The 25,636-nt window shown below is 39.9% G+C and overlaps 1 protein-coding gene across 5 annotated transcripts in view; it reads right to left on the reverse strand.

Moving 5' to 3' along the window:
* Positions 1-25,636, reverse strand: part of AGAP1 (ArfGAP with GTPase domain, ankyrin repeat and PH domain 1) — a 384,866-nt gene that overhangs the window by 208,280 nt on the left and 150,950 nt on the right. For all 5 annotated transcript variants that reach the window (XM_085307476.1, XM_085307474.1, XM_085307475.1 and 2 more), the window contains exons 5-6: positions 23,575-23,716; positions 21,765-21,899 (exon numbers count right to left, since the gene is read on the reverse strand). In XM_085307476.1, coding sequence (XP_085163602.1) covers positions 21,765-21,899; positions 23,575-23,716 — 277 coding nt within the window. The remainder of the gene's footprint in view (positions 1-21,764; positions 21,900-23,574; positions 23,717-25,636) is intronic.

A 25,636-nucleotide genomic window follows, 5' to 3' on the forward strand; every position in this document is an offset into this window, starting at 1 on the left:
AAAAAAAAAAAACTATTTAATGTAAACACATTTGCTAAAAAATGTGTCTCCAAAACAAATGAATACTGACTTGCTCCATGCAGTGTGTTTCAAAAATAAAGTTACTGACAGGTATTTTAGCTATCTTTAAAAAAAAAAAAAAAAATAAAAGAGAAAATCTGTGTTCTTCCTACTTTTATATACTCAATTAAACCAGCAATTTCAGAGAGATTTTACTGTAAGCCATCTATCCATATATATGAAAGCTGAAATAAATTCATTTGCAAAGTCAAGATGTCTTCTGCAAACAAACAGGACCCTCATGAGAGCATTTAAGGATTTACAAAGCAATAAAGAGGCAAGCTGAGGCTTAGCAAACATTTTATCTTGGCAAGAGAAAACCTAACTTTATATATATAAAAGTTAATTTCGTGAACTGGAATGCCTAAAATGTATTTTGCTTTCAAGTTCGGTCAAGGAAGACCCTGTGAAGTGCCAAATGCTTAAGAACCAGGTTTCCACCTGGGGACAGAAAGTTCTCAGCTTGACTGCACCTTCTTCAAGGTCTGACCCGTCCTGCTGAAATAGCAGCAGCATCTCACCTGCAACGCTGTGCCTGGTCGCCAAAGCCACTCACCCATAAGCATCCTCCGTGTGCTGTTCATGTGCCAAGGTTGAGTTAATCAACATCAGGTTGAGTTAAAATCCACCAGTTGGTGGAAAAGATGCAAGAATTATTTGCACTGCATTTTTCTTCCACTTCTTCATACGAAGAAAGTGGTTTTCAACAGAAGTTGGAGTGGTCACTGTTCACTGAGAAGCAATAGGAGGGACAAATTCTCATGAATATCTATTTTAATAATATGGAATGACAAACAGCATTGTACCTTTGCCAGAAGTCACTGACCACTTCACTCTACCTATTAATAATTTGCAAAAGATGAGACAATCCTTTGAATGAAACCTAAAAGCTCTTGCTAAGAGGGACAGCCAATTCTCTGAAAACGAATGTGCAGAGTCTTTTTCTTTCTTTCCTTTTTTTTTTTTTTTAATCCTACGACAAATTTTAGTGCTATTTGCAAGCTTGAGAACTGCAGTAACATTCATGAGAATTAATGAGGCAATTGCTCTTACGAATCATCAAAAGATTTCTGCCTACAAAAAAAAGCACAGAATGCTATCTCCAGTGCAACTGGTGTTATACAAGATTCCCGGTAAGAGAGTGATTTATAAGGATGGCTAAGCAATATATGCACTATACTGAACCTTTGAGAAGGCCATGCTCTCACCATATCATCAAAGGGCATGGTGATATTTTTAAGTACAAGAAAAAAATCAGGTTCAATCACAAGGTTTCTGTGCGATACCTTTCTCAGTTTTGCTGATAAAAATTGTGAAACATGAGTTTTCCTTGTAGGTTGAAAATGTTTGCTTAGTCCTTAAAACGGCAAGGGAGGAAAACAGCTTAGGAAACATCACCAAATTTGTCGCCTTCTGTTTTATGACATCAGCTGTCAGGACCATCAGGAATTCCCTCATCCAAATCAATCCTCAGCTGCCAGCATCCTTTTGGGAGCCAGCACGCTATCACGCTTCCTCCCTCCCCAGCTGGATAGCTGGTTTTGTTAAAAAATGAACCATCTTGAGCTTCCACTTGTTCGGGTGCATGCTGGCAGTGAGTTTCTGTACGTGCAGCAGCTTAAAAGCCTCTGCAAGTCACTTAAAATAATGTGCAAGAGAGATCACACTCTTCCCATATCCAATGCTTCATGCTTTTCTCCTCACTGCCCGGTTCATGTTGATAAATTAACACTTCCAAGGACACATATTTGCTTTCAAAGGGTATTTCCCTGTGTCAATAGTGGTCACCATATGTTACTGTAATTCCTACAGAACATAGAAATTGATAGAGCACAAAGTACCTTAGCTAGCATCTCCAGCCAACAGGAGGAACATCAGGGAATAAAATTTTAAATATAATACAACTCATTCCTGCAGAAGTCCTTGTCCTTACCAGTTCCCCCCCTCCCCCCAAACAAATCTATCAGCCTTAACACATCCAGGAAGGGAGAYAGAAAGCAGAAGCAGCATAACTGATACAGCAACAAAAATCACGTTTTATCAGATGAACAAAAAAAATTTGCTTCTGCTCGTAAGTCCTGCTGTTGACTTGTTTCAAAGCAAAAGCCCTACTGAAGAGCAACATACTGCTGGAAACCAAAGGTGGCTCATAACATACTTTTTTACTGCAATTGCGTTTTAGCTTAATATTCCATGTTTACAATAAATAAGTATTCAATAAAAATAAATTTATTCCATAATTACGTACTACAGGCACAACAGTAATAACTGTAAGAGCAGGCACTAAACGGAAATGATTTTTGAAAAAGAAACATTAATGTAAGCATCCACTTTTAAAGCCATTCTGTCTGTTATTTTAAGTTCAAGTTAATTTCTAGCCTAAACAACTTTTTTATGGCTCTTTTAAAGGACACCTTGGCATACCAYTTGCCAGCTATAATACAAAACAAGTACCAGACTACTTCATATTTGGGCTTGAATGTAAAAATGACTCAGGCTGCTTACTAAAAAAATTATTTGCATCTGTCACAAATGTGTTGCCAATGGCAGTGCAACATTTTCAATTGCTACAAACTCCAAGATCACAGGTGCATTAAGGGGAACTTTTTGCTGAGTCTGAAGAGCAGTTCACTGTTTGAGGGCAGGGAAGACTCGAGCTGCTTGGACACAACATAGGGATACAATCACAGCCCTGCTATGCACTCATTTCCCTCTTTTGCTAAGGGGCCTCCCATCTCATATCAACATAAAAAAAAAAGTCTTGTCCTCAGAAATCTTATCCATTTCAGTTATTTCAGACAATGATCAACCTGTTTCAAACAACATTGCCAGCAGTCAATTTAATATGGACTTCTCGTGTGCAAGCATGTAGTACACATGCAAATCCACTTAAGACTGTAACAGACTATGGTGATACTTGCTGGGACAATAAAATGGGTTGGTACTTTCATCCAAGATTGCATAGCAAAAAGGTCCAACAACACCTGGCAAAAGCTTGCAATCCTCAGCTCCAAAAAGCATTAAAAGATTTCAGATGACAAAATCTTGGTTAACAAGTCTTTTTTATTATTATTTGATTATATACACACCTGCATTTTTATTTCTTAACTAAAATGTACCTTCCTTTGAAGCACTGCATAGTCATACCAAAGAGACCTTGGCTCATCTCATCTGCCTGTACTCCTCAAGTAGCACTGCACAAGCAAGTGACTCAAGAGAGCCTACCAGTTATCAAGGAAGCAAAGAGCCATGAAATATGCCTCTTCCTTGGTGAGAAGGTAAGCAGGTAGATGTTTAGACCATTACATATATTTAAAGTCCTGTTATTCTGTTTCAGCTATCTAAAACTACTTGCTTTTACAGGTTCAACAGCCCAAAAAACAAAAAGGGGATTTTAACCAAAATGAAAACAGGGGACGCAATATTAAACATTGTAAAAGCAAATGCAACAATAATAATCTACCTATCCGAATGCCCAGCCTTTTTAGGCGCATGTTCTGCACACCGGTCGGTATCCTCTATAAAATTATCATCTTCTGTAGTCTTTCCTATCCATACTCAATAACTCTTTCCCATAAAACATATCTAGACATTGCTAACCTATCCATAACACAATACAGATTAATGCTTTCCAAAGCCTTTCAGAAAATGCCACGTTAACTTAGTAAGGCTAAATAAGCCTACTTAAGTCCTCCAACTTGGAGGGAAGTCATTCCTCCTAGGCTGTGCAGGTTGAAAAAAAAAAGTGCAAATAAGCTCATCTTTTACACGCATTTATATTTTCCAAGTGTCCTGTCACATTAAAAGTTTATAAGAAGAAATAAAATCCTTCTTTGTCTGTGAATGAATACTATATACTGACAGTACAGCAGATTGCCTTCTCCAACGACATGTGGTCATCCTTTTGGGATCTATTTTCACAGTAAGCTAGAACGTAGACAAAGCTTACTTTAAATAACTCCAGTGAGAGCTTCAAAGTTGCTCCTGAAATAAGGATGACATTTTAAAATATAAGATTCAATTCTTACCTGTATACTGTTTATCTTGTTGTATTAAAACAGATTTACCTTCATTTATGTCTCAGTTACCTCTTAGGGCTGTTCATTTGCTGGAAATGAAGCTACTGTGCAATTGCTCCTATTAAGTGGAGGATTTAAATGCCAATTTTAACAAACAGTTATCTTCAGGATGGAACAAAGTCAAAGCTGCTAATGTTAATTTTGGAATGGAAAAAAAATTGTCATAACAACCAAATATACAACTATGAATCTAGAAATACAGCTTGTATGGAAGGTGAGCGAAGTGAGACACAATACAACTAATCCCATATATTTTGCTAATCCATATCAGTCTTCACTTTCTCTAATGTGTAGTGGTTAAAACTTCTCTAACTAGACACAAATGCTTGGTATGTCCATTTATAGTCTTGGGCAAGTAATAGGCTGACGTACTGCTCAACAGCAATGCCAAAGTGCCACGAAAGGTAAGCGTTGAACATACCAAATGCTACAGAGAAAAGCTGGACGTGATTACACCTTGTACATAGGCTACTCAAAAGACCCTCAAATTGCATCTTACTACAAAGCTCAACATTTCYGCTCTACTAAAATTACAGCTTCTCAGATGTGAACAGTTACCCAGAATTAAGTTATTGCATAATATAGCTGATTAAGAACTGTATATGCAAGCAAGTACATTTTATACTGCAAAACACTATTTCACGATCACCACAATTAATCAAATTCACCTACCATGGGATAATTTGGTTAACAAYTCTGAAAACTTTTAATATACCTCCTTTCAAAGTACACTTAATACTGTACCTCAGTAGTAACTTCGATTTTTAGTGATAGTTTTGTTAACGCACAAATTTCAGCCTTGGGTCTCAGAATGAATGACTGCTCATTTTAACAGATACAGAAAGAGAATCATATGTAAGGCTCAGTATTAAATATCTCAAATCAGTGCCAATATAATTTGGTTCCACCGGTAACAGTATGCATCACTTAATCTGCACGCTGATGCAAATAATTGTCTCCCAAGATAAAGTAAGCAAATACACCAATCAATCCGTAAAACAAGCTGGACAGAACCTGGCATCTAAAATATAAACAGGGACAAAAGAAAAGCGCCCCACATGCGTTTTCTTTGTAACTCAAACCGTGATGCTTGGGAATTTCTCAGGCAAGCACTGTGTCAGAAACATTTCTAAGGTAAAGAACTTTGCATATGGATTTACTCAGTCTGTAAACCACAAAGCTCTGCTGGGCTTTCCATTACAATAGGATCAAGTCATAAATCCTGTTATTTTCCCCTCAGAGGGTACTATTTTAAATTAAGAGGTTAAAAACTGTTGAAATACAAGAAAAAACTCAAACCCCCATACATTCAAATACAATCATGTCAAATTGATGCATTTCAGAACTTGCTCATAAGGAAAATAATTTGATTCTATGTTTTGAAAAGGTATTTAGAAACCCARTAACATACCATAAAACTATCCTTAGCAATTTTTACCACCTGGCAAGCAATTTTGTATTTACATTTTGAAGCGGCTTTGTGAAAAAATGATTTCCTGGGACTAACCATTAAAATACAGTTTAAAAGACAACCTTTATACTTGCTAAAGTATTGGGCCTGCCCTATAAGCTCACTAATACCACACGGACAAGGAAAGGAAACCGTTTGGTTTCATTAGCAAGACTGCAAGATACGTATATCAATCACAGGAAGAACACCACCTACTTACACTTGTGCAAATCACAAATTGAAATTAATTTGTGCCTCACTTCACAGAAGAATTCTGGAATCCTTCATAATTAAAAAATCTGAATTGCACACAAAGTTTTGTTGCTAACAAAACAATGTGGGACTTTTATTAGAATAGCCAATGATTTTTAAAATGGCAGAAATGTTTTGAAATAGTTTCCTAACAAACCAATCCCATGAATCCTGAGAACCAGGCATACACACAGCACGCCCAGTCCCAAAACACAGGACCAGTCATAGTGTGCTAGCTGCACTCCAGTGATAGCTCAAAGCAGTGTAGTTGGTCTTCAAATTCCAAGGCATTTGAACAGTCACAAAAATACCAAGCAGTTTGCCTCAACTGCTCTTGCCTTACAAAGGGCAGAACTTAGTATTACCTTCACGAAGGACAAAAAGCCCTGTCTACAGTCAGCGATCACTGTAAGCATGGAGGACAAGCTCCATCCTTCTGCTCCACCTCAAGATGGTTCATGAACTTCAGACATAAGATGCAAATGAGTAGGCTGTTCAAGACAACACCAAACATGAGCTACCCAATCCATCATTCTGAGGTTCTGGTAACAGTCAATTGCCCATGTGGAAGACTACTTAATTTTACTTATCAAGAAAATATGCAGCCTCACTTCTGGCTGTTCCATCCAGTTATTACCTATTTAAGCAATGAACATCGGTGATTGTAGACTGGCGTTCTGTTGCAGTTTCGTATTGGTCTTCAGAATTAATTTTCATCCAATATCTCTTTAAAATGATCAATATAGGTAGCCATTAAGTGGTACATCCAGTACACAGTGCCACTAAATAGTAGGCTCTCTTTTGCTTCCTGGTTCCTTGGTGAACCAAACTTCATACACATAGAGTCTGATTAATGCATATATTATTTAATGGAAATCAGCATTGTGTGTCTTAAACTGAATTCTCATTTTATGTCATTTTCCAACCACATCATGCTTTCCCTGCAACTTTGTAGGAGGTGAGCATAACTATTTTGCCCCAAACCCTAACTTAACTAACAAAATCATACAATTGAAGGAATACTTCATTTCTGTTATGGTGGATTAAAATTCATGCTCAACTATTTCTCTCTTGACCTGTCTTCCTGACACATCTAGTGGACATGCCTACTTTCATATGGCAGGCTAGAGACAGAAAAACAGACRATTCACAAGTAGAAGAAAAACCATGCTTGGATTAGAACTACCTGGGCATATCAGAGGACCAGCACAGCAAACCCTAATAGCCAGAATCACCCAGTTTAACCTATCTCTTGCGATCCGCCAAAAATTTTACATTCCCATGGCACTGAAATGTTAAAAAAAAAAAAATGCCAACAGCAAGGTACTACATACCCAACGAAGATTTGAGCAAAGATTACTACCCTCACCTTAAGTACGGACATTCTTCAAAGTGTGAATATTCTTCCTTTAGAAACCAAAAGAAATTACACGTAATCTCTCATACAGAATATCACCTGCTTGATAATCACCTTCATCATCATCAGCATCTTCAAGCTGTTTTACATCTCTGGACAAAATAAGCTTGATGGCTTTTGAACAGTATATATGCACGCCATACATGTGTTCAGTAGCAGAATTTTTCAAAATAAAAATTTAAGGTATGGTTAAGACACTCAAACTTCACTGTTCCTGTACTGGTGCATCTGCACCCAAAGAAAACAATCTTCTGCATTAAATTGAGTTACGACATAAGAACATACAGAGCAGGCTGAACATGCAAACAAAAGCAACCAAAACGTGAATATACCTGAAGTGCCATTCAAAAGATATACAAATATTTCACCCAGCCTGAAATCTGAGTTATACACGATTCACCATCTTGATAAACAAACAGAGTAATATTCTTGTATATAAGGAAAAAAGTCTTTTTAGGCATTCAAGACCTAAATAAGATTAAATGAAACTCCTCRTCTGTTGAGTTGGTTTGTCCCTTGAGACAGCAAAATCTACCTCCCAGGCATACTTTTTTCATTGAGAAGAATATTACCTTATGCCTTGAATCTGCTACTTTAACAGTTCCACAGCAGTCAGACTGCTACTCTGCTCTTTAGTGAATAAAATCCCTTTCCAAAATGCTCTCCACAAATCCAAAAGCAGATAAGGAGTCCTCCATACCAACAGCTAAGTTCCCTATTTGTTTTTTGTGGTCTTTACATGCATTTAGTTTTCATACAAATCAGTAAGTCACCTGAAAAGAAGCATCGTATAGCATTTAGCATAAATCTCACAAAACACATAAGTCCCCCCGCCTTTGCACTTTAATCATTTGCTAACAGTTACAATAAGATTGTATTAAAAATTTACACCGCTCCACTTAATGCAATTTACCTTCAAAGGTCCATTTCCAGAGAATAAATTCGAATGATATAAACGTCGAACACTCGATCAGATTTATTGCACTGAAGAATATTCTTCTTGATACAGATCCGAGGAGTGAAGGCTAATGGCTTTAGTTTTATTACTTTTTAAGCACTTAATGGGGAAATTTAGACATTTTCACAAGACTAAGCTTCAGCAAGAATGGTACATTTACAGAATGACAGCTCCGAAGGAAGCTCTGCAATCACTTTAGAGATGACCAGCTTGACAGTGTTATTAATGGAGACATCAGCATAAAGTATTTATTCAGATAATGCTACATACAACTTCTTAAACAGGGAAAAAGAGCATTCATAACCAGGATTTTAAAATAAGGAACAAAGTTCCTTACTACTACATGTACAAATTAATACGCACCTAAAGGTGATCAGTAGCTAAAAAATAGTCACCTGAGGTCCAATAGTGACCCAGGTTGGGAAAAAAAACAAAAAAAAACAAAAAAACCCCAAAAAAAAAAAAAAAAAAAACAAAAAAAAGAAGTTTACTAATCTCCCACCTTTCCCTTCCAGCCCTTGTTTTCCATAAACATGGAAACTACTTCCAAAATACTATGAAGAAAATAAAACTTTCTAGATGAGTGAAACTATTTGTTTTTTTGTGTTTGTTTTTCTTTTTTTTAACTGAAAGACAGCCGAAAGTCCTCAGATTTCAATTAATGTCTAGGTACTTATCCAATCAATCACCAAGTGCTATAAATTTCCTATACTTCATTAGTCACACCACTGCGCAGCTTAAATGTAAACATAGCTTTGCATGAGACTGTAAATTAGGATGCATAAGACACAAGCAACTGCATCAGTCATCAGCAGAGGCATAAATGATGAGAGCAAGGCAATTGAATACATGCTAAACTGCAGCTGATTTACTCCTCACCATTTTTTTGGCACAGAAGTATCACCACCAGCAGCATCAGCAGCACACTACATCTCTTGGAGTTTGCATAGATGACTTGCAACCAGTAATGACCTGTCCCTGCTAATGTTAACAAGTTTTATGCACAAAATCCAATTTTCTGGARGGAAAAAAAACATATATTTCTTCGGCACCTGTCAATTATGCCCCTTCATTAATGGCAGATAGGCAGGCGCTTGTGTTTTGAAGCTTTAAGCTTAGAACTGTTTTTTGCAACTCTGCAAACTACTTTCCACTTTTTAAAGTGACCTGCACACAAGACTGTCCAGAAGCCATCCGAGCATGTAGGAGCATCTAGAAATTTGGGGATCTATTATATTGGAACTGTAAATAATGTGTGTTTGCACACTTACAAAAACATTTTTATTTGGCAGTGAATGCAGCATCCTGAATTCCCGGCGAGGAGAGCTGCTGCTGCAGCCAAGCACCCCCACAGCAGCATCACCCAGCGGGTGCCCACGGGCTGTGCACCCTGCGTCTTGCACCACCATCAGGGCGRAAAAGAACACCTCGCCCTCAGCAGCTGCTCTACTGGAGATGAAGGCTTCAATGGGGCCAGTATATGTGYTAAGGTAAAGTAGTTAATGCCCGTGAGAAGACTGGAAGTAATTCAGACAGAGCAAGGACTTTTCGGGCCAGCTGAGTAACAACAGCAAAATATGAACATGCTGGCACTTGCATGAAATCATTAATAAAAATTTTCAACTTCCCCACAAAGGCTTTAAAAAAGCAAACGTGAAGTTCTAGCAGTTAAAGGAAATCTTCATGCAATGGCTATAAGTCATCAGTGTGTGAGCGCGAGGGGAAAAATCAAATCRAGCCAAAAAACCTGCAAACCAAGGGCCAAAAGTGCACCACCTGGCAGCTATTATTCAGTGTTAGTCACAGCCTGGGTAAGGTTGGCAGGGCCCTCTGGAGATCATCTAGTGCGACCTCCTTGCTCAAGCAGGTCACCTAGAGCATGTTAGACAGGGTTGCAGCCAGGCGGGTTTTGATCGTCTCCAGAGAAGGAGACCCCCACAACCTCTCTGGGCAAGCGGTTCCAGTGCCCTGTCACTGTGAGAGTGAAGACATTCCTCCCCGTCTTCAGGCGGCACTTCCCGTGGTTTCAGGTTGTGCCCGTTGCCTCTAGTCCTTTGGCACGGGACTACCGAAAAGAGTTGAGCCCCCATCCCCTTGACACCCTCCCTTCAGATACTTAGGCACATTGATAGGGTTCCCCTCTCAGTCTTGTCTTCTCCAGGCTAAAGAGGCCCAGCTCTCGCAGCCGTTCCTCAGAGGGCAGATGCTCCAGTCCTCTGAGCATCTTGGTAGCCCGACGCTGGACTCTCTCCAGTAGCTCCRKGTCTCTCTCGTACTGGGGAGCCCGGMACCGGACRCAGTACTCGAGATGTGGCCTCAGCAGGGCCGAGCAGAGCGGCAGGATCTCTTCCGTCGACCTGCTGGCAGCACGCTTCCTGACGCAGCCCAGCATAGCATTGGCCTTCCTGGCCGCAAGGGCACATTGCTGCCTCGCCGYCAACTTGTTGTCCAGCAGCACTGCCGGGTCCTTTGCTGCAGAGCTGCTTCGCAGCAGATCAGCCCCCAGCCGGTACAGGGGCATGGAGTTATTCCTGCCTACGTACACTTGCCCTTGTGGAGCCTCATGAGGCTCCTCTCCGGCCAGCTCTGCAGCCTGTCCCGGTCTCTCTGCGTGGCAGCACAGCCCTCAGGGGTATCAGCCACTCCTCCCAGCTCGGTCTCRTCGGCAAACTTGCTGAGGAGGCMCACTGTCCCTTTGTGCWGGTCATTGATGAAGAAGTTGGACAGGACGGGAGCCAGTACTGAGCCCTGGGGAGCTCCACTAGCCACAGGCCTCCAACCAGATGCCGTGCCACTGMTGATGACCCTCTGAGCTCTGCCATTCAGCCAGTTCTCAATCCACCTCACAGTCCACTTGTTTAACCCACACTTCCTGAGCTAATGTAGGTTGATCTAGTCACCAATTCCAAGCTCATACYGAATCATGATATATCATCTGATCTGCGTTACTGATGCCAACGCTGCTTGTTGCTGGCTGCAGCCCCCGGTTTCCCTAATCCCATTAAGAAAACTAGTCCAGCTCGATGAGACACTATCCAAAAAAGTAGCTCTGCATTAGCCAGACTTAAGTTACATAAGCAGCCTGAAGGATTCGCTCCTGCTATAGGAAGCGGGAAGACCACCACACACGTTTTCAAAAGGATTCAACAGCTGTTGACCCTTCTGAGCAGAAGGAAGGGATTTGGGAAGATGAGTGCCCACAGCCACCCTGKCTTCCTACACCCACCATCCCTGCACACTGCACTTAAGGGGGGAGTGTTGAACTCTGAATACACATGGGCTAATCCCGGAGAAGCAAGCAGCCCCAAGAGGATTTGCATATGCATAGGGCTTAGCTGAAAGGGAACGTTTTGCGACGCATTTCAGAAGACGCTTTTGAAGAGCCATCCTTTCGAATAATAAACTTTGATGTTTAAAACATGTGTTTTACACAACAGAAAGCATTACAAAAGGATTATGTTTATTACACAAGTGTTAAACGTTTGATAGCTCTGACATAAAAGCATCCCTTTAGAAAAAGGGGRAAAACTGTGCTAGTCCCTTGAGGAAATATTACTGAACAGATTGAAAATACCCATGAGTGGGCAAAAGTTACAGAAACCATAGTCATATTCATATAAAGGTAATATTAGTGTTTTGAGAGCGCTTTTTGTTTATTTTGCAACATAGATGGAAGCTCCAAAGTGCAATAAGCTAGAAAAAAATATTTAAGAGCAACAATAGTTCTTTGAAACCTCAATGGACAGTGCAGTAAGGCACCAAAGCACGATACACTTTCAAGCAGAGCATGTGCCATGGGCTCTTCCCAAGCTGAAGCCCAATTTTCTTACAAGACTCCACAGACTGCATAAAGTCCATTACTTTGTTCTGAAAGCCTTTACTTCCTACCCTGAGCCCAGTTTTGTTTCCAATTTTGCTATTAGTGTCTTGGTGAGGCCCAGAGCAGCCTGGTGTTATTTTTATAAATACTCCTGTTTTTGTAGCAAGAAGGGGAGGGCAGGCTTTCCTTGCATCTCTCTGGAGACAAAATACTTGGCAGGTTGCTCTTACTCTTTGATTCAGTGCCGCTAAGCCACGCAAAGTCCTGTTGTGCTAACAAATTTAAAGTTAAATCCACACAAGGCAATTAAAACCAATGATCACAAGATGACATATTAGGGATAATTAAAGAGAGGAAGCTTTAGTCATTTGGTCCTGCCCCCTACTTCAGGGCTTGTCAGCCAAGCTGTAAGGAGTACGTACTGTGAGACAACAGATGACGTGTTAACACATTTTCTTAAGAATTACTAATGAAAATCTAACAAAAATGCAGGTCAAGAACTACACAGGGGACTGTCTATCCACCCAAAACAGAGCCAGTGAGCCCCCGGGTAGACAGGCCTCTTAGAAATGCATCAGACACAGCTAAGATAAAGGCAGTCAGTGTGATTAAAAAGAAATAGTAAAGTGCTACTTTAAGGGGCTTAGCCTCTGGTGAAGCCCTTTTTGGCCCTTATCTCACCTTATGGGCAGCTCAAGCACCCTCCATTACAGCATCATTAGCAACTGCAAGAGCAGGGCTAAAGGGTCTTGCTGACAGCTATTAAAAAAACTTTTTTTTTTTTTTTTTTTTTTAATCCTAGCATCTGGATACAGCCCCTGCAGCTGCACAAACTGGGGGAAGCAAAGGTATGCAATCAGTTTGCTGTGCAGGTCACTTTGCTTGGAATCCAACAGCAGAAATGATCACTGCCCTTTTCAACTTCCGTTACCACTTCTACCACAAATGCAGCATTAGAATTTTTTCCAGGGAAATCTTTTTCATAATTTAACCTCTGACAACCTGACAGGCCAGCTGTCTTATTTCCATTCTATATTTTCTTTTTCTCTATTGAGGATAAGGCTCTGGAAGACGTGAGACGATTATCAGCAGCAAATTTTCCCAAGACGCTAACGCAACAGCAACCCAGATGCATAATGCAGACTGTGACAACAGTGACAAACAAACAGGTCTGAAATAGAAATATAACCATACACACAAAAAAATTGAAAAGTATACACCAGTATATTCAAAACAGCCATTTATTCAGAGAGGCTTATCTACCATAACTTGCATTTTAAAAACCAGTAGTTGATTGCTGTCAGACTTGAAATGAATTTCACTTCTTAACAAAAAACAGTAGCAGATACTAGATAGCCCCACAAAACAGAACTCAACCTGCCTCTCTGGAGAAAGAGTGAYTGTACTCCTTCAGAACAGCGCCTGTTTCTACATCAGCAAACAGAATCTGGATTTAATCAACGGCTGGGCTATAGATACTGCTGACACACACGTGGTCAACAGTATTTTTTTAAACCTTCAGTGAAGGAAAAAGGAACATGCCTCTCACCCTCAGGTCTATGGCCACTGTAAAGCAATTCACCACCAAAGAACCAGTATTTCTCCTGTCCCAGGATTTCTTTGCAAGTTTGCATTAAGGGCTATAAGCCTACTGGGCCAATCCTGAACATTCAGTAAGGAAAAATTTCCATATTTTGATGAAGTTTCTCAACATTCCTCCCTCAATTAGGTCTGAAGAAATTTCTGGTGATAAACTAGGTCCTTCATTTACTCAACTCTTCAAAAAAATCATCTCCTCCGTATCTTCATTACGATCGCGTTCTACGTTAAGTAACATGCATATACTTCAAATCAAGAGTTAAGGATAGGGCCATAAAACTAACCCTATAAAATTTACAAGGTACATGAAAAGTTTTGCCAAGATGACCGCTTTCAACATATAACCAAGTAAATGATGCTCCATTGTACGGACAAGAGCAGGTCCTAAATACAACACTTCTCCCAATCCCACCCAAGATCCCAAGAATGAGAAGACAAATGGATGCAGTTACGTTACGAGAAGCTCGCTTTCTGCTTTCCTCCGTTTCACTTTTGAATCCATGGGCAGACTTGAACAAAACCTTATGGTGTCTCAAAGATGGTGCAGTTTCTGCAGTTTTCGTGAAGACAGGCAACCAGGCAAAGGACCTGTGAGACTCCCGACAAACAGAGCGGCTGCGACGTGAAGTAAAGGCCAAGCATGAGGTAAACCGCAGAAGGAAGAGACCTCATAAGTCCCCAAGTACAAAAGAAAAGAACTTGAACCATAGCATACAAGAACATGCGAACTCAAGTTAACCAATCAGGAGATACAAATCCATGGGAAAGGAGCTTTTAGTGAAGTTTGAAAAAATAGAATGTCAAGTGCAGAATAACACATATACACACAAAAATTCCCAAAACATAAGTTGTAGCAGATTTATTCATTTATAGCATTTTTTTCACCAATTTTCTTTACTAAATCCCTTTAATCTTCTGATCCAGCTACACAAAGCTCAGAGGAAAAATCTGCAAAGAGAGTTCACAAAATACCTTAATACCTATTTAAACTTCACTAAATCTTCCATGGTTGTAAGCAATTGGAAAAGAAAGAATACTACGCTGTGCATTTCGAAGTACAGAATAACTGGTTCATTCTCATTTATCTCAAGTCCCTGGAAAGGCAAACAGTGAAACAGAAGAGTTAGAGCTCTACAGCTTTGGGAAATGGTGCACTCCAAGAAACGATGAGTCTCGGAAAGGATGATTCTGCCGCCTTTTGGCCAGTTGAACCCTTAAGCTCTACTTCCATGAAAGCTATAGAGATACTGGGCTTAGGGTTGGGGGAGTGTCGCTTTTTTAAAACCAGAAAGCCTCTAAGGGATGCTCAAGAACATGGTTATCCCACAAGAAACAACAGAAAATTAAAAACGTGGACTCCTTGTTGAACACCAACAGCTTAAATTTCAACATTGTTCACACCTAAGTGCAATATTCAAGTCTGCAAATATTGTTCATCAATATAAGAAATGGAGCTGACAACAACACAAGGTTCCAACTGTTCCTCAAGCAGTAAGTACCCATGTAAAAAAAAAAAAAAAAAAAAAAAAAAAAAAAAAAAAAAAAAAAAAAAAAAAAAAAAAAAAAAAAAAAAAAAGAAAAAAAAGAAAAGAAAGAAAAGAAAAAGAAAAAGTCAGACTTCCTTAAACTTGGTGTATTGCTCATGCTTGGAAATAAAATTCAGCAAATATATCCTTTAAAAAACAAGCATCACACGGGCACTGACCTTCAGCAGCATGCCTGACCTCATCTCTCTAGTTTTTTTCTATTCAATCCAAAGATGGAAACATTGCAAAACCAAAATCCCACAGCATTAAAAAATCGTGTATTTAAGACGAGCAAAGTTGAAAGCATATTCCTAAGTTTAGACATGGCTTGAATCTGATATGAAAATAAATAATGCAAGACACTAATGACCATAGTCCTTTTCATATGTAATTCAGTAAGAGGCTCCGAAATTTCTTCCAATAACCTCAGTGTGCTGCAAGATTCAGAGTGCTAATTCACCGTCCCGCAGAATGTGGAGCATGCTGTTACGCTATTAACAAGTCCCTCCGGCCAATTCACGAGCAGCGTTAACGGATTACAATGCTAATTGTACCAAGCGGTCAGCCTGGAAGAGCCTGGCTGCAATACGGGGCCTCCAGCACTGAGCTTTCAGACCAAGGAATAGGGTTGGGGGAGAAGAAACCTTTCAGGGAAAAATATCAGCTCTCCAGCAAAAAGAAAGAACTGAGTGGATTTTATTTGACAATTCCATTTAAAACCAACAGCACAGTGGAACAGACCCCTGCCGCTTCTGCGGGGTTGCAAAAAGACGCGTTAGCTTCTGCTGCCCTTGTCTCCTCCCACCGCTCTTCCCACGGAGCTGCAACCTCTCCCCCCGCTTCCCACTTCTGTGTACTGCTGATCCAGGAACTTCACGTACTTTATGGAGTGTATCTTATTGCAGGCCTAAATGGTCTCTTAAAGCAGCGTATTAGTTTTATGTCTGTATCCTCAAAAGGAGGGGGGGGTGCCGGTGGAGGAAGTGGTACAAAGCCATGTTTGGCCACTGCGATATTGCCCCCTAGTGATCTCTCCTTCAAAAACAGGGGACAAATCCTTTGCCAAAAACGATGGGGCACAAAGGAAGTCTCGCCAGGGTGAAATACTTGCAACCAATGTATGTAAACGGACTCAGCGCTTCAGCCTACTGCGATGGCTGCAGGAAGCCAAGTACAAACTCCCAACGCCAACGGGTAACCCTTTTCAAGAGTGCCACCTGGAAATATGTGAATAAAACGTATTTTTACAACACGCCAATTTTACAGCTTACCTTTAAATGCATGCCTGGGCACAAGCAACTTATACAAAGTAGTTTTCTAGTTTAAGACAGGTGCTTTTTTTCCCATAAATAGTAGATGAGGAGCCTTCAGCTTAAACTACTACCTCAAAGACTGTTTAATAGAGAAGCAACAGGCAGTGGAGCAGGGGAAGCCGTAAAAATTGAGCCCAAATAGCTTGACCAAACCAAACCAGATTTGTTTCCCAGTATTGTTGTAGCACTGAAAAAAAAAAGTCAAAATTTTAAACAGGCTGATACAGTCCATCTTTGACTAGTCTAACTAATGAGTAATCAGAGCTGCATGTCACTTCAGACGCTGCACCATAGCCATGAGCGCTCTCCCGAAAGGTCACAGCTGTATGTTACGGAAATCAAAGTAATTACAGAAGCCAGAGGACCTGCTCCCCGGCTCTGCATAGCACTTCGGGTCCACATTGCGCCGGCCTCCCACTTTCAAGCCGCAGAAGCCTTAAGGCCATATTTAGCGTACGAGTGCATATTGCCTCTTCCTAAAAATCTGTCAGCGTAATAGGGCTAAGATTTTCTTTTCTTCCCATTAGACTGATTAACATTTCTTAATGAAAATGCATCTATAAAAACTGACCTGATAACACTGATAGCAAGTGACAGCCTTTCCCTGCAATCTAGATATACAAGAATTAATTTGTCATCTTCCACGCTTTAATGGAGAACTTAAACTTCAAGGTAGCCTTCTGAAACAGTTAGTCAACATAACATTGAGTAGGATTTGAAAACAAAATCAGTTTCTGATACATGCTTACGCATGCACAACAGACACTCCATTCTAAAATATAAGTTTAATTTACAGGATACCGTTCAATCGACTGCAAAAGCATTCAGAGCTAGAAGTCCAAACAGTGACGCAGCAACCGCTTACTCCTGGCGCAGCAGTCCAGGTCTGGCACAACACACCTGAAACTCCTACTCCAATATTTACAGGTTTACTGCTATTTTCAGAATTTTAAAATAGAAGTTCTTGTGTCACAGCCATTCATACAAAGCAAAATATCCCAAAGCTGCTGGGTAGCAAACGTACAGTGTGTAAACATACACCTGGCTGCATGCACAATAGACATGGGCCGTCAGATATGGGACATTAGGACATGGGCCAAAGAATTAGAAAAACCCAACCCTAGGACAAGACAGCTGTAGTGCCATCCGCGGTATCAGAGATGGGCTAAGTCGCATCCAAAAACTTCCATCAAGCGGTAACTCATTTACAGGATCAGCTCTGATTTATCTACTGATACCTTAAACAGCAAGGCTCTAAGCTTCGAAATTGCAAAAAAAATCATTCTCTCACCAAGGTTCACCAGTAACATATGTATATAGAAAAAGAAAAGTCAAACAGTTTTATGTATGGTTACCACATACATAAGCATGTCAGGCAGCWAGCCTTGACAATCAGCTTAGGAAAGTCCTCTGCCAAAATTAATACATTATAATATATATATATATTCTATATTATTTTGTATATATAATATAAAAATAATACAGTACCAAGATGACTACAAACTAGTAGGTTTGCAGCATTCAGCTCTCCACAAGCACTGCGAGGGTAGTGAGCTGCAGCAATATGCAGGATGCCCATGCTGAAACTTATGTATAAAGTGCCCTTCCATCACCAACAAGCACACTAACAAAATTAACTGGTAAACTACAGCAATAGATTCAACACTGAACTGAAATGATAGACTCAAAACCCGGCATTTCATACATAGTGATGCAAGCTACACTGATGGTAGAAGCTGCTTCTCCAAATATTTGACCATTTGCTTTTACTTTGCTTTACATTCTTGCTGCAGTGTAACAGTTGCATAGCTCACAGTGAAGTGGGTCAGTGAAAATCTGAACCTAAAGCAATTATGAATACATCATGAACAAAAATAAAAGCAATTCTTATGCATTAATGGTACATCAAGCTAATTCTAGAGGGCTAAAATCATTAGGAAAGCATCCTGGGGCAGAACATAGCCATTATAATACTGTGCTGACAAGAAATATTAAAATAATCATTTCCAATGTCATTGATAAAATCTGTTGTGATAAGTAGGCGGAAAAAATACCGTAATTCTTAATGAGGAAACCTGAAGCAAGACCACATATCAGTAAGACCTTTTTTCTTTCCTTAAAACTTTGTCAATTTCCCTATCCAATAATCCCCACTTCCAACTATCAAAACCTAAAAACGAATATATTGCCTGACAGCTGACCCCAGAACCTGCAATTTTTCCCACTTTGGGRCAAAACTGGGAACCTGCTCCCACAACTCCGGCTTCTGACAGCGTCCAAAACCAGCGCCAAGCGGACAACAGCAAAGGTTACAATCCCCCTCTCCTAAAATGCCACAAGTCCTGCTTCACTGGAGGGTCCAAACTTTTAAAAGAAAGAACTGTCTACTACATCACAGGATGCCTGAATGCTTAAGAAATTAAGAGTGCTACCAAGAGTTTAAATTGTAAATCACTCCTACTGCACAGGAACATAAGCAACTCATCATTATATGACTTTATCATTCTATCATCATTTCAAAAGACTAAGAATTGTCCTGACAACTGCTGTTTACAAATCATGGTTTTAGGCTTCAACAAACATTACAGAACAATTACCTAGAAACACATAAGAGCACATCAACTATAGATGAGTTTTTATAAAAAATGTCTCTAGACAAAAACAAAATAGTATTATAGAATAGTGTCCACATTACAAAGTAGGAACATTAACTCTAATGAAGCTTTGTAAACAATGTATTTGCATGCTATTAAATAATGAAGTATCATTTTCATAATATTAATCATTCAATTAAATTATTGCTGACCTTAATTGCCAGGAAAAGARCAAATAAAGCATAATAGACAAAAATTCATGACAAAAAAAATTAAGAGAGCTCAGTGCGTGCTTGCAGGGGAAAGAAAAGCTAAGAAATCAAATTTCCACTCTATGTCCAGTGTAAGAGACAATAAAAGAACTTTCCTGAAATTTTCCAATTTCTTCATCAGAAAGGTGCGTCTACAGCATATTGAGATAGAAAACAGAGAGCAAGAAGTGAACTTAAAAATAAAAAAAGCTTATAAAACAGACCATTTTCTGTAAAAACTACACACACATACACATAATGTATATATAATATATATTTGCTGACGCAAATCATTCCATAGCATTTGATTTGATCAAAATAGGACTTGTTGGTTGCAAAAGTAACCAAACCAAAACCAACTCTCTCCTCACTACATCCAATACAATACCCATATTTAAAAAACAAACAAACAAAAAACCCCACACAGCAATCAACACCTCTCGAAAAATCTGGCAGTAGYGAACAGCTCTTCAAAGAGACAAGCCAGCAAGAATAGGGACAGTATCCAGAAATACTCTAACAGAAATATCAATGTAAACATTTGGGGATACTTAAATATTGACTTGAACCTATCCTCTAACACAAAGTGATTAAATCCTATACTTAAAGCCAAGAATGGACATCCATCCAGCTGCAAGCCAAGTCTAGAAACAACTCTGATACCCCCAAAATGCTCTTAATCGGTAGAACGGCTCTGGGTCTTGCATACTGCTACATTTCTGGGAGACTGTGGTAGAGTTGACCAAAGTTCTTAAAATAATGTGTTTTCTTCCCTCTGCTACAAACAAAAAAGCCACTCTTACTCATTCACTTGCTAATGAACATTTTAGATGCAATAATTGGTCTGTACTGCTATATCAGGTTTATGAAAAATGCAGTTATTTTATAAAGGCTGCTAGCATCAACTCAGGGTTTCGTCAAAATAATATAATGGATAAGAAATATTTAAAAGCATCTCCTGCCTTGTGAAGAATTCTGCTTAACCTGTCCCTCATCCCTAAGGGATGCCCTTAGTYCTTCTTTTTCTTCTGTTTTTCCTTGGCAATATTTACCTCAAGAAGTGGCCTTTACATTTAGATTAAGATGCTTTTGATATGTGATAATTGATTGCATTGGCTCTGGAGAGTACCTGAACACAGGAAGAGTTATAAGCAACACAGAGCAGCTTGCTTTCAAGCAAACCAGGAGGGCTGAACAGGCTGCTGAACTCAAGAGCTGCATCAAAAAATTTGCTTGTAGTCCTACTTAAAAATAAATAAATAAATAAAACAATGTGCAAGGAGTCAAATGAGAGAGAGAGAGAGAGAGAGAGAGAGAGAGAGGAAAAAAAACTTCCTTGCTGAAGAGGGAGCCTGATTCCTTTAGTCTAACATAAGGAAAAGGCATGCCAATTTAACATAAAATTCGAAGAAGATGAGGTACTAAATAGTGTACTAAATTCGTGGCTATCAGAGAGCAAAGGTGCCACAAACACAGCCCAGCTCCAGGCTTTTTCCTCAAATCCCCGCCTTTCTACCCGCCCCCTTTCCAAGGTCTGCAGCTTTATTAAGCTACCCAATCCTTTGGATGAAGCCACCAAAACCTGGTGAGCCGGTATTCAAACTGAACTGCTGTAGCTACACGGCCAAAGCCCTGTAATCAGTTACTCCCTATTAACCGCTTGTACCGTTCGCTAACACCCCCTCATTTAACATCGCGAGCAAGGTACCTTGCTTCCTACCAAAATAAACAGCAAAAATTATTAGGAATTGAATTTGGTCCCAGACATGCCTGGCAACTGCAAAACATTGATACAGCAGCATTCCTAATACTATTAGTTAGTAAATAATGAGTTGGTTGACTGCCACGCAGGTGAAAACAAAACCTTGCTGCTATTTAAATGCTTGATGGTTCTCAGCTGCTTCTACTTATTACTGGCAGTGAGTAGAGACAAAAATAAGCTTACTGGAAGCTTATGAGTTTTTTCCACAGTTACAGCTTCTCTCTCAAAAACACATTTACAAAGTAAAAATGGTGGACTGTACAGGTGTCAACCATCACTAACACTTGGAATACGTATTGGAAAAGAAATCTAGCTATAACTAATAATCAAAATTAATCAAAGCAGAATAACTGCTGCTGCAAAGAGTTGACAGGTTCAGATAAGGCACAGCCATGGCTAGAGCAGACGGCTGCAAAACCCAACGCACACGGCTGCTCATTTCCACCAGAGGGTGCACAGAGACCGACTTCACACTGCAAAGCCCGAGCCCAGTGCAGCATCTCCAGCTCTCCCAAGAGGTAACACTAAAAAACGGTGTTTTCTTTTTTATTTAAACATTAATGAAAGCAAAAGCAGCAACCACCTGAGCAATCAGACTGACACTGGTTGTTATTTAAAATAAAACATCAGCAACTACAGTACTTTGTGATATGCAAAGTGAAAAAAAAAAAAGTCATCTTTACCATCTTGGAAGACTCTCTCCACATTGAGTCCGTAAGTAGCACAGGTTTCATAGTAAGTGCATCTCTTGAGATCATTGGATAACTTCCTCGCTCTGGCATCATCTATGACACGGGGATTACTGGAACTTATAGCATCTATAGCAACAGCAGAAAAGTATGCCGTTAAATATAATTTAGAGACAGTTTCTTGTAATTACAAATACTCTGAGTTTGAACACTCAAAGAAAATGCCTCCCTTGAATGTGAACATCAAGTGAGTGACTAAGGCAATGCTAGATCCAAGACTCATTTCTGAATGCCGACATAGCCACCCATCAGCTGATGCTATTGCTACACTCCCATATGATCTAATTAATAAAAAAAGAAGGATTATTTAGAAAGCTAGATTTTTTTTTTAATGGCAGCAGAGGGCGCTGAAGACATTTAACCAGAAATAAACAGAAAAGCAACAGCACCGCTTTAGAAAGCTTTGGCTTCCCCAGCAAATTCAGTACTGCGGCCTGGACTGCAGGTCCTCAGGAGAACGTTGCCCCTGCTTCGCTTTCCACAACACATTTCAGAAAGCTTGATGCTAGAGGCGGCGAGGCAACTGCTCCTGTTTTGGAAGTTGTTTCACAGTTCGTTTCCAAAATACCTCTTAAACTAAAAAGTTAAATAATGAGCAGGTAAATTTAGTGGTAAAACATTATGCACTTCGACAGTCGATAAAAATCAAAAAATTAAAAGCTATGTTTTCTTCTGATGGTTATTGCCAAAATTGGAAATATTTCCATTCTTAGTCACACTAAAACACAATACTTTTTACATCAGTGCTGCAACAGAAAATGAATTCTGAAAACCAAACTCATTTCTAGCAATAAACGAAACAAAATGGAAATCCGTCACCTAAAGTGAAATAAATGCAGAGATAAAAACACCGCAGGGGGATGTTTTTCCCTCTCATCTTTCAAGCTCAGTGTTAAGTTGACAGTGCAGCCCTTTAAAGATGCTCATTCTGGCTTCTGGCTGTAGTTTCTGCTGTCCTAGGAGTTTTTTCTATCCACTTCCCTTTTCACTTTTTATCATCTGTTTCCGCCCCAAGGCCCCAGGCTTCCCCTTGCTCCACGTGGCTTTCACATTCCTGCAGGCTGGTGGCTGAAAGCAAACCACTTGCTCTCCACCAGGCCGACAGAAAAAGCCAGCCCAGAAAGCAATGAAAAGCTTAATCAGCACTAAAACTGGTGGCATGCACAAAAAACGGTGGCATATGCTAAAAAGAGAGATGCCTGCAATCAAAGCTACAGGAGTCTCAGTCATGYTCTCTCTTCTTCTCTGTCCAGCGAAGAGCAGTAACCCTGCAATCCACTTGGAGCAGCAACATTTGTGCGACTTCCCCTTGCCATGTTTTGCCATACAAGAGCTGACATTAGCTGCCGCTTCAGAAAAGGTTTTGGAACAGAAGAGAATTGTGGGGTTTCATTTCAGGTTACTTTAGTTCTTGCATCAGGTGGAAATGCAATCTAAAATCAGTCTTGCAAAGTCCTACCCTCCCTCAGCACCCCAAGGGTATATCCCACAGGCATTTCTCTTCTATTTTAAAGCAGTCCCATGGCCCTATTTTAAGTCCGCTGAGGAAGCCGAAACAGCAGAAAATTCAACTTAGTTGATTACCTGCCATTTTATCCACAAGCTGTCATGGTCAGATGAGCATCAGTACTGATTCAAGAGAGGGAGGGAAGGGAAAAAAAAAAAATACAGGAGCATGGCATTGCCAGCTCCAGTGTCATGGGAGTAAAGCCATAGGGAACGGTAAAATCAAGACTGCACTTACCCTGGGTTCCCACTAGTACCATGGGGATTTCACTAGTGTTACGATAGTTAGCCATACGGCTGTAGTAGTGGTAAACAGTCTGGAAGCTAATTTCATCTTCCAAGCTGAAGACAAATATAACAGCATCCACCCACATGGCAAACTGCAAGGGAAAAAAAAAAGAAATGGAAGAAACATATAGTGAAAAAAAGACACTGAAGAAGAAAGAAAAAGAAAAGAAACAAACYTTATCTTACATTGATGGAAAACAAATACACATTATAGAAATCTTATTAGTGAAAATCAAGGGCTTAAAAAGTTGTGATGTATCACTCATAACGCAATGAACTAATGTTGATCATTGCACCTTGTAGGATCTGGGATACACAATGACTTCTCCTATCAACTCTTTCTTCTTCAATATATGACATTATAAGCCCAATTACTATCACTTTACCAATTACTAACAATTAATTACTATCACTTTACCAATTACTAACCAATTACTAACGGAAACAAGTTTCAGCCCTTGTTATTCATGCTTGAGGCAAAAAAAACTTGCTGAGTATTGCATACAATCCATCTTCAGTTTCACAAGGGTGATTAAATCTATTTTTCCTCCCAAGATAAATAGTGTTAATAAAACCAAATAAAACCAAGCTGTGAACAGAAGCTCTAAATTTCAAGAAATATCTTGTGGCTGCTCTTCATAGCTCAGTTGCTACATTAATTGGGCTTTACAGTACGAGAACATCACACTTGCAGTAGATGACTGCAAGAGCTAACATCAAATCTGCTGGGCAAAAGAAACGATCTATATTGGCAAACTTGGCATGGAACAGCAGTGAAGCAGTGCTGGTCAGGGCATTTCACTATGTTCTCATTCCTTGAAACAAGCTATTTTCAAACCCTTTACATATTTGCATCCTAGACCAAGCACATATTGGATGAGAAAGATGACTGATCCAGAAAGTGAGTCTTCCAGTGAGCTGGTTTTCCCTCCCTTGCTGATGGGAAAGGGAAGAGCAAGATGGACCATACTGCAGCCTTCGTTGTGCTCCAGCAAAGCCACTGCCATCTGGGGATGCTCTTGTCCTCAGCACTGCTGTGGTCCAGAAGGACTGCAGTTCACCTTGGTACCTACTCACGTTGTACTTCTAATTCTAYACACACACACACAAAAAACCAAACTTGAATATTGCAGCAAAAAAAAAAAAGGCTAAAAATAACTAACCTTTTCTATATCATAAAACAGTGGCAGATGCATGTTATTCTTCAGATAAGGTCCCCTTTTCATTAAGCAATTCTGAATGGTCATGAATGCAGGAGTAATTTTTTTCATTCCAGGAATTAATACCAAAAATAAAGATCTTCCTAAAATACTCAGAATTTGAAATTAGACCAAGCAAATCTGAAGAGAACTTAAATGTGAAATATCTCTTCAGAAAAGTGAAATAGCACTAGCTGAAAAACCCGCAAGCCTTCCCATGCTCCTTATCTGCTGAGGAACAAATTCAGTAACAGTAACCGGAGGTAATTAAAAACCTCAAATTTATCTAGAATGCAAAGGCAACAAATTTGGTGTTTGCAGTTAGTTCAAGTGAGTTCTGCAAGAAAACCCAATTCTTTAAGAACAAAAACATTTAGATTTATGTATATACCTTCAGTCTTTGGGGTTTTTTTCCTCCCCAATGAATATTCTATAAGCACTGAGGCCTGGAAACCGTCGTGTACCTCAGCCAAATTATTCACGGCCGAAAACAGTACAGTTCATTGAAGCTCCTGCCTCGCACGGCTGCAGATGTGTCAAGCGACACTAAGCTCTTGTTTCGTTTTTTCCTTCCTTCCAGGATGTCGATCTGGGTCTCCGCTTCCTCTACCTCTTTTTCTCCTCTGCTTTGTCCCACCACCTTCTCCCAGGCTCAAAGCCTCCTGCAGCTAATGAGCGAGAGTGGAGCCCCGAGGCACAAGCTGCTCCTGCTGGCGCCTCTCCCGCTCAGCTGTTCAGCAGCACTGTGAGGTTTTCGAAAGCTGCCCCACTGCCCAACGGCGGAGCAAGGCAAGACCAGTGGCAGAGCATGCA

Source organism: Rhea americana, unplaced genomic scaffold (assembly GCF_003343005.1).
Source record: "Rhea americana isolate MKP2758 unplaced genomic scaffold, rheAme1 scaffold_259, whole genome shotgun sequence".
NCBI lineage: Eukaryota > Metazoa > Chordata > Aves > Rheiformes > Rheidae > Rhea > Rhea americana.